At 31.0% G+C, this 10,468-nt stretch overlaps 1 protein-coding gene across 2 annotated transcripts; it reads left to right on the top strand.

Moving 5' to 3' along the window:
- Positions 1–2,185: 2,185 nt before the first annotated feature.
- Positions 2,186–3,882, top strand: LOC142546430 (uncharacterized). Of its 2 annotated transcripts, none has more exons than XM_075654134.1 (2): positions 2,186–3,186; positions 3,428–3,882. In XM_075654134.1, exons 1-2 carry the CDS (start codon positions 2,355–2,357, stop codon positions 3,724–3,726), a joined length of 1,131 nt encoding a protein of 376 aa, XP_075510249.1. In that variant the 5' UTR covers positions 2,186–2,354; the 3' UTR covers positions 3,727–3,882. The 2 variants fall into 2 exon arrangements, with proteins under 2 accessions (XP_075510249.1, XP_075510248.1); XM_075654133.1 differs by having other exon boundaries at positions 2,188–3,186; positions 3,425–3,880.
- Positions 3,883–10,468: the final 6,586 nt, after the last annotated feature.

Below are 10,468 nucleotides of genomic sequence, written 5' to 3'. Positions count from 1 at the left end.
GATTATCTTGAATGTAATAAATTTTGTCAATAAAAGATCAATATCCCCCTTTTTACTCCTCTTGCTTCCCTTTTCCTTTTAATAATTAACAAATTCCAATCTACCAATTGTCATGCCTAGGGGTGGGCAACGGTCAGTTTGGACCGGTTTTACTCTACAACGATTCGGTTTTTCGGTTTTCGGTTTTGAATATCTCTAGTCCAAAACCAAACCATTTTATTACTGTTCGGTTCGATTTTTTTGTAATACGGTTCGGTTTATACGGCCGATTATATACGGTTAGCTAAAATTTGTTGAGAAATAAAATTATATGTCACTTTAAGCCTTTAAAATCTAAATCATAGTATTTTTTAAATATTTAATTTGTGAGACTTAATCTTTTTTATATATATATATATAACATGTATTGTGTACAAACATGTCATACGAATATAATAACAATATATAACTAATTAACCATATAAACGCGAAAAATGCATGAATCCAATGGAATATTCAGTAATAAGAATGATAACAAAGTGTCAACCAGGTCGAATGGACACAAATAATCTTACGAAAATATTAAAGAAATATATACAGAAAAAAAGAGAAAACGTTGACTTGTGAGTGGTGAGAAAGAAGAGAAAACGATCGGATTGAAAAATTGAGGGTTAATGATACTAAGTTCCTAAATCTTAATAGGCCCATTATATATAAAAAGTCTTATACTTAACAATATTATGGTCCATTATACATAAAAACATTCTATTTAACAATAAAATGGCCGGTTCGGTTTTTTCGGTTTTTTGGGGGTTTTTTCGGTTTTTTGGGGGATTAAAACTGAAAACCGAACCGAAAAACCGAACTTCATAAATTTTAAAACCATAACCGATCGAAAAACCGATAAAACCGAACCATTTAAACCGAATTATTCGGTTCGGTCGGTTTTTTCGGTTTTTCGGGTTTTATGCCCACCCTAAGTCATGCCTTTTTGAAGTTAGTCTATCATTCTTAAGGAATAATTATGGTAATTTTTCTTATATCACAACATCATTTGATCAAGTATGTCTTTCACATTTTAACAGAAATTGACTTCATATATAAAATAGAAAAATCCACCTTTTTCCTCTACAGTTTTATTAACTTTTTATTCATCAAACTACTACTGAAAAAGTATTTGCAATCAATAAAAAAATAATTCTCGACTCTGAGCCTTAAAAAATATAATACCAAATTATATGAGTGCGTGGTGTTTGTGTGTGAAAACTTGTGATTCTGGAGGCTGAACCCAAAAGTCAAAAACTGCAGAGGAGGAATAAATCAAACATTACTTGTCATTCATTTAATAGGCTGTCGGTCGGTATTCTTTTCATTTTTTTCCAATTTCAGCTTTCATTCGCCCATATTTATGTACATGGTGGCTGTCTTCCTTCTGCCACCCTCCTTTTATTTTATATATATATATATATATCCTTCTGCCACTCTCCTTTTATTTTATATATATATATATATATATGACTCATATCTAATAAGGAAAAATAACTTTTTCGTTCTGAAAAAGCTGATTTAAATTATTTGGATTATTGAAAAATACGTATTAGAGTACAATAACAACATTTCTCTTGCACTTTTCACCATCTTTTCCTAAAGTGTTAAGATTGCTCTAGACATCTCCTAACGTTCATTGTCATGTAGTAATATACAATATCACATCAATGTTCATTTTTAAATTTTTTTTTAAAAAAAAACCAAAAGTACAACTAATCAAGTTATTATACTAAAATTTACTATCTGATTGATTAGAAAATCAAATTTCAATTTAAGCCACATTGGACAGATCCCATTTGTAATTAAATCTAAGTATTTTCCCGACAGAAATGTTTAAAATGATGTAGTTTATCTATAATTTTTTTATATATATAAATGATTAAATATTATTCAACTTTTGTCGAGCTGAATATGAAATCCTAATTACTCCGCTAATTCGAGCCAAATTTCAGAAGTAATTTTACAATCTTCTTATGATATCGCATAGAATTAAATATGCTATGATTTAGTCTGTATAAAATTCTATGTACTTTAATAGTGTGTACGATTTGGATAACTATATCATAAAATTTAATTTAACAAAGAAATAAACAGAAGATTCCATGCAAGTGTGAATCCAAAGGCAAAAGTCTTGGCATCTTCCCCGATAAAATAATAATCCATTCCATCCCATCAATTCTCACTACCCAAATACACTCCAATAATTCATCGGATTTCCATTTCATTCATTCATTAAATCCAAATATAGCTCCAATTTTTTCGAATTTCAAACACCCAACAGATTCATTGTCTCATTGTGTGTAAATTCTCTCTGAACAATTGCAGCAATGAAAGGTAGTTCAGCAAATAATCCTACTTCGACCAAATGCTTCTCCGGCTTTCTGCGCAGCTTTCTGTGCACCGGAAGCCTGCCGACACACCCGTCGGACCAGCTCAATATCGAATCGAACACGACGCAAATCGATTTTTGGAACCCGGAAAAATCTTCAGAGTCTGAAGCTAATCATGGGAAACAAGCTACTGCATCGTTAAAACCAGGAGTCGTGGCAAGATTAATGGGGCTGGAATCGTTTCCAGCGAGCCCTTTGTCTTCGAGGCAGAAAACTCTGGGTTCTTACTTCAGAAGCAGGTCGGTAAATTCCATCGATTTTCTCTCGCAATTTGATCCAGTAAAGCAAGCGTGTCACCGCCGGCACAGGAGGGTTAGAACTTCTGTTTCGTTCAGAGAAGTCCCTTCGAGTCTTTTCGTACTGGACGATAAATTTAGTGTAGTTTTCCCATTAGACGAAGTAGATGAAACTGTAGCATGCGAAGGAGGTCAGCTGCAGCTTGTAGCAAGAAAGTCAAGCGTGATTTACGAGAAAAGGAAAATGGAGAAAAGGGCAAGAGGAAAATCAAGAAATGGTGAAAATTTTGAGGAGAGAGCAGTAAACAAGAAGCTGCCTGCAGGTAGAAACATGGAGCCCCGGGAAGGGAGAAGATCAGCAGTTTGTGCCAAGTCTCAGAAGAAGGATTTTAATGGAAAAACAAGCGTAAATTTGAGGGAAAGAAGGGCAGTGATAAAAAAAACAGCAATGGATTCTAGGCCAACTATGAAGCAAGTGAAGAAGAAAAAAGTGCATGGTGTCGAGAAAATACACCCTGAACCAACAGAAAGAGGTAAAAATGGGTCTTCATCGATCGTTTAATTAGCCAAAGTTTGATTGTAACACGACCAGTTTTTTTGAAGTGCCGAATGTCCGACACCATTTCAATATTATGTTAGAAAATACAAAACAAAAAAACAATATTTTTTCTAATTTCACCCAAAGCGATAATGTATTTTGCGTCAAAATTCTTATTCCATAATGGAAAAAAATAGATGGTAATTTATTTTTCTCTTGATTTCATGTCCAAGAAGCGTGGCACGAAACATGTTCGAATAAACACTATTCGTCAGCCCAAAGGCTCATGAAGAATGGAGAAATCAGGGCAATCAGCAAGAACAAAACTGAGAAGAGATCGAGAAATCACGAGTGGACAAATATGTCGGAACAAGTTTTCAAGATGACCCAAGAAAGTGCGGACGAGATCGATTGTGATTGGACGTACGGCCAGATTTCGAAGTTGGAAGATTTTGAGGATATATGTGGCCAATTTGGGGGACAGATTCTTGAAGTGTTGTTGACTCAGATTGTACATGAATTAGTTCTACTTTAGAATTTTCTATGTAATTAAAAAGGGTAGAGATCGTATGGAAAAAGCAACGGTACAATGATTTGGTATATACTTTTGGCTAAATGAATGAAAAGAGCAATATAAAGGGAAGGGAGGACTACAAAATTTATATTTGCAGGATTTTGATTGTGTTTGGTTCCATTAAAAATGGAGTTTGGAATTCAATTTTGATGTTTGACAATATGTTAAAATGTAATTTAGAATCTGATTTGATAATTAAATACAATATTATTTAAAATTTAAAAAATTATATTTCTTATTTCTAAAATATGTTTTTTTATTAATAATATATATATAAATACTCATATAGTTTATCAAGAACAAAAAATTATTTTTCAACATGAAAATATTTTTATTAAATATTTTTTTTCCACAAATGAAACATGTAAAGTTTATAAAGAAAAAACTAAAAATAAAGTTATCAAATTTGATAAATTAGATTTTCGTACTAAAAAATGAAGTTTTTCAAGGAAAATAAATAACGTATAAATTTTTTTAAATAAAAATATTTTAATTGATTTTTTCAATATATTATATAATATGTATGTCAATTAATAGATTAGATTTTTGGTAAATGGCATTCTATAAAATTTGAAAATGTTATATAAATTCATTAGTAAAAATAATTTTATTTTATTTTTATAACTCAAATTCAATGAAAACCTAATTAATCTCACCAATTTTGTAAGATTTCCATTATTAAAATAAATATCTATCAAATATCAATCTCATCTTGTCAAACACTAAAAATGATATTTTCAATAAAATCCCACCAAGTCCATCAAATCTAATGTACCAAACATACGGTAAGACTTAGTAATGAGCACCATTAATTGGCTCGTGGTATAGGATGACGAAGTGTGAGAACCCGAATTTCCAGCATTAGCTAGCATTTTTTTGCAGCAGCTAGCGAAATTTCAGTAGCAATGCAAAATTTTCAGCAGAATCTAATAATTCAGAAGCTGGTATCTTTCTAGCAGATTAGAATCCAGCAGCAGACAACAGGTAAAATCCAGCAGCAGAAGAGCGAGATTCCAGCAGACAGTTACTAATTCAGCTTATAACTTGTAACTTAAGCATTTAACATGGAATAAAGGCCGTTAATGTCATATTATAGCCATTAAATGGGGAGGCTAACAGTCAGAATTTTGCATATAAATAACACCCTCAAACCTCTGAATTGGTGTTACACAAATCTTGAGATTATCACTTGAATTTTTGAGCTAAGAGAGTGCTTATTTTCGAGCAGTAGAAACCAGTAGCAAGAACAAGCAGATTCCATACTTCTATCGAAACCTTATAGCAAATTACGGTAAGTGGGCTTATGTATAAATATCTTGAAATCAGTTTGATAATTCCTGTTTTATATATTTCTGATCTCTGATTTTGAAGCACTGAAACCTAGTGATATAATGGTAGGAATATATATTCTGAACATTTCTGAGTTCTGATTTCTGATTCTGGCCTCACCACTTAGAGGAGAAAACATATAGGGGACTGATATCAGTTTAGCCATGAAATTCATAAAAGTGCTCAGTGCTTACTTACTTGCTAATTTCTGATTTCTGTTCTGAATATTGATTTCTGTTTTGAAAAAAAGAGTTTTCTGTATATTATTTATATTATTGTTTCTGTTGAAAATGATTTCGAAAACTGGGAGTTATTCCCGCCCCCGCTTATTGAGTGACAACCATATCACTCACCCACCAAAATAATCTCAGATAAGAACGAGGAAGAAATATTAGAAGAAGAAGAGCAGATTCAGTTTTGGGGCTGGTGAAGAAGACTGCCATTTCTCAGTTCTGATTCTAGTTTATGTTATTTCCGCTGCATCTGTTAAGATACTGTTATGTATAGTTTTACATTTCCGCTGTAAAACATTAGTATTTGAGTTGTAACAGATAATGGATTATTGAGTATTATGAATAAAAAGACTGGTTTCTGAATTTTGTAATTCTGAGGCTTGTTGCTTTGGAATGTAAATTTGAGAGCAATGTCGGTGTCGACCAACCCCCGTCCCGGAGCGTGACACGAAGAATGTACAATATAACGATGATAAATCAAGATAATGATTTATATTTCTAATCCTTCAAAAATATTTTCACTATAAAAATATTATTTTTCACTATAAAGCTGCCTTTTACATCAGCACTCACGTGAGTTTGATCGAGAGAGCGGAATTTCGAAAGCCCTAAATCTTCAATTTTCGCCACATAATTTTCATCAAGTAAAATGTTTGACGATTTGATATCCCTGTGGATTATTACCCGGCCACGTGAACCATTGTGTAGATAATGAATGCCTTTTGCTGCACCAACACAGATTCGAATCCGTTGATCCCATGAAAACATAGACCTTGGAGTGGATTTCTCCACAGATTCTATCTCATACGGATGGATGATCTCTTAACTCGTAAACAAGAATCATCTTATCCTTTTCAACGCAATATCCAATTAATGAAATCAGATGCTTGTAATGAATTTTCGACAAGACCACTATTTCTGTTTGGAATTCAGGAAGGCCTTTGCCAGTACTTCCGGGCTCACTTCTTTTCACAGCAACTTTTGTACCATTCCGCAACGTGCCCTCGAACACTTTTCCATCGAACACTTCTCCAAATCCACCTGCACCAATCATCAATTTCGTGTCGAATTTTCTAGTGGCGTAGATAATTTTAGAGAAGTGTAACTTCAAGTACAAACATTCTTGAAAATAATGAAAAAACGCGAGGTGGATATTATCTGATAAATACAAGACTAGTGAGTATAATAACCAAAATAATTATAAAAAATAACTTTGAAAGAACCATCCTCTTTTTCAAAAATTTTGATGAAGAAAATTTTTAGGGAGGGAGAGTAAGTTTGGAGTGATTGAATGTGTTTGAAAAATCATATTTATAGGGTAAAACTAGCCATTTATGACCGTTACAAAATCTTAAAAAAATTAATATGATGTTTATAATGTTAATCATGTTTAAATAATTTCAACTCTTATTTTTTTAATATATAAATTTTTTAAAACTAAGTTCAATAATGATATTATTGTGATATATTTATTATGGTTTAAATAAAAAAATTAATCTATATTACGTTTATATCAATTTGTTTTTGCGTGGTATCGATGTTAGAAGAATTTATTGTTATTGAATAAAAAAAATCGCTCACGTTTATATTAAGTTATTTATATGGTATATAAACACCTTTGCTATTAATATATATCATGATATAAATCTTATTGTTATCTTTTTGTGGACAACCAACGTAAATTTATTGTATTTCATATTCTTTTTTACTCGTATAAATAAATTTTCTTTCATCTTTGATGAATAATATCGAATTTCCAACCCAATATAAATATGCGAAGGTACTAGTAAGAATGTTCATCGGTCAATTCGGTTCAGTTCGGCTTTCGATTTTTCGATTTTAAAAATTTATAATCCGATATTCGGATTGTTTTCTTTCAGCTCGGTTCGATTTTCTAAGAAAAAGATTCGTTTATCTTGGTTGGTTTATTTGATTTTGACAAATATTTAAATTAGTAATTAAAATATAATTAACATGTAATATATTATTTTTAGTAAAATTTTTAAATATAAAATATAAATGAAATATATAAATAACAATCAATTAAAAATTAACAAAAATATTTTTAATTCACTAAATATCATTTAATAAAATCAAATTTCGGTTTATTCGGTCAAGTCGGTTTTAACAAATAAAATCCAAAATGAACTATATAAATTTCAGTTTTAATATTTATATCCGAATTAAAAAATTTGATTTTTTCGGTTCCTTCCGTTTGAATTTACGCTTTTTTGTTGTTTTATTAGAATTTTGAAAACCTTTTAGTGGGTCATAGCCCTGAATTTAGTCGGGCCATTAAGGCAGGCCGTGCCTGTGTGTTGGCTTGACCGGGCTTTAGTCCGGGCAACCCCTATTCCACTTAATTCTAAAGGGTTTTATATTTTTAATAACTTGTTCAATATAAGCTTGATTTTTTAAGGTTTTAATATAAAACTAAAGAGCATTATGATTTTTTATTTCGTTTTTTTTAATGTTTGGGTAACTACGGACAAGCTTAAAGGAAATTTAAATAGGCTACGGAATTTTAAAATTAAGAGATTTTGTAGTATTGAAGGAAAGATATCAAATTATAAATATAAATAAATCTAAAAATATGTAATTTATATTAGTAAAAATAATAATGAGTAAAAAAACATGAATATTTAATTGTTCAAGTACAACCACATATCATCAATTAAATTAATTTTCTTATGAATGTATTGATTGGTATTTAAATCGATAAAATTGACTAAAATCAATTTAGGTAGCATTTGCATTAAAGTTCCAATATATATATTTTTCCGTGGTGTTTATTATTTGAACAATTAATGACTTTAGTATTTATTTTTACTAATATGCGATCGTGTTAACATAATTTTTTTTTAAAAAAATTTATTTTTACTAATATGCGATCGTGTTAACATAATTTTTTTTTTAAAAAAATATCTCTATGTTATGAAAAATAATACATCGACCCACAAATTTTTTTCTCACAAAATTTAACTCCCAATAACGAATTCTCGGGTCCGCCCTTGCATAAAAGTGACACATCGTCCGAACCCAATCGACATGCCTAATTAGTCCACACGAGAATTTTAGGAGATCATTGCAATAAGCTAGGCAAAGTGTGTCTAACATGTAATATTTCTTACATATGATGCGCTTTTGGCACGTTTAATAGTCACAAAAGCAGCAAGATCAATTTACTATTAAATGGTTAATTTATTTATTCATTGGATCGTGGGAAAGATAATCATTTTAGCCACGAAAACCATGAATTGGTTAGCTGCCATCTTATTGCATGCGTGTTGGTTTCCTCTTCCTGTGATGTTGACATTAATGCGATTATGTGAAGAATATGTCTCCGATCTAACAAATTTAATCATTAAATGGGATGATTCGGTCCAAAAATGGAGTCAGATAATATTTTTGGCATAATAATAAAATTTTATAGATTAAGTCGAATAAAGATCTGATTCATAAAATTAGTTTATAAACAATCTTATGTGAATTTCGTGCGATGCTTGAATACTCATTACCTTCATATAACCGCGAGTTATAGGATTATTCAAAAAAAATATCCTACCGTACAAAAGTACAGCAGTTTGAATAAGAATATTTAGGTTCCTTTATATACATGTGTGTATGTGCAGATCTATATATAAGAGTCATTTTATGCTCCATTCAGAGTGATATTTTCAGTACATTGTTTCCTGCAAGATGTTTATTTTCAAAATAAATAAAAGTGGTTAATCAATATTTTTTGTTTGAATTAACTGATACGTTCATGTGAACATCTTATATAAAAAAAACTAAGAGTGTTACTTGTCGTGTAGAATAAAATGAACTGTTACATAAATTGATATATTGATATGAAGTGAATTAGAAATATATATCAACTTGAATTTTCGTTCATCCAAGAAAGTCATAAAATTTGGAAAACACCAATCCAAGTACAATCTGGTTGTCTGAATACAAATCGCTTTTATATGTATGTACGACCTAGGCGTATAAAATACTCAAACATGGTAGAATTGCATACAACAAAAGACGTGAACATTTTCAGCAATTAACCTAATAAAAACAGTTGCAAATAAGCATATAATCTAACCTCGAAAGATAACGATAAATTTCATGTTCAATACAGTTATAAAGAAGATCTAAAGATACATAGAATAACTCTAATTCGTGCTATAAAATTAAAAATCAAATACTATATGCTCTATCCCTATTCTCTCTGTTCCGTATGTTATATATAGAACATAAACAACAATTCCGTAGGATGAAGGGTTGCCTGCTATAAAATAACAAGGCATAGCAACTTATGTAAGGGCCAATGGAATTTCAAATTCTCAGCGTTCTCAAATCTCTCTAGGGAAGGATATGCTCTTAATACGTTGATGTGGGCAACATGTGGCGCATGTTTCGACTATAGCAGCGTAAAGTTCACACCGGCTCAACCACGGGTTTATACGTTCATACCATGGTAACCCAACACTGTGTTGTTTAATTTAGTGAATTTGTTTGACATCTAGCTATGTGTAATCTGGAGGACATAGGTTTGTTGGACTGAACTAGTTTAAAACTGTATATATTCTTCGAGTTTACTTCTGCTGCGGTAGTTTTAGATTGGATTAATCAACAATACTGCAAAAAAATTATAAAAAAGTCGAATCTTACAAATTAACCAATCTTGGGGAAAAACACTTAAACCATAGGAATTATAAAACGTGTGACAAAAAAAATGCAAGTAAAACTACATAAGAGTGGACAAAAAAAATTCATTCAATCAGTAGCTAGGCGGCTTTCTTACTTTTCTTCCAAGCGACTGAAATTTCAAAAAGCTGGTGCATGCATCATATTTAGCTTAACAAATTCCCAACAGTCCAGCAAACAATATTAGTTTGCGTTGGCAATGACACACATTCTTGAACAAAACGTGGACATAAAATGATGTCAAACATCACTTTCTATTAATTGGTAAACATTAATAAATTTATAATTTCAAATAAGCCTAAAAACTACACTCAAATTAAACTCAAAATTCAATCATACATGCTGATAATCAGCCGCCAATACTAGGGTGAATACGAGGTTCAAGAACATACCTCTAGCAGCAAAGCCTGGCTCGTGGGTTGGTACGATAAAGGATGAAATAACAC

This window comes from Primulina tabacum, chromosome 5 (genome assembly GCF_025594145.1).
Source record: "Primulina tabacum isolate GXHZ01 chromosome 5, ASM2559414v2, whole genome shotgun sequence".
Classification (NCBI taxonomy): domain Eukaryota; kingdom Viridiplantae; phylum Streptophyta; class Magnoliopsida; order Lamiales; family Gesneriaceae; genus Primulina; species Primulina tabacum.
This window is presented reverse-complemented; position numbering and strand designations above follow the sequence as displayed.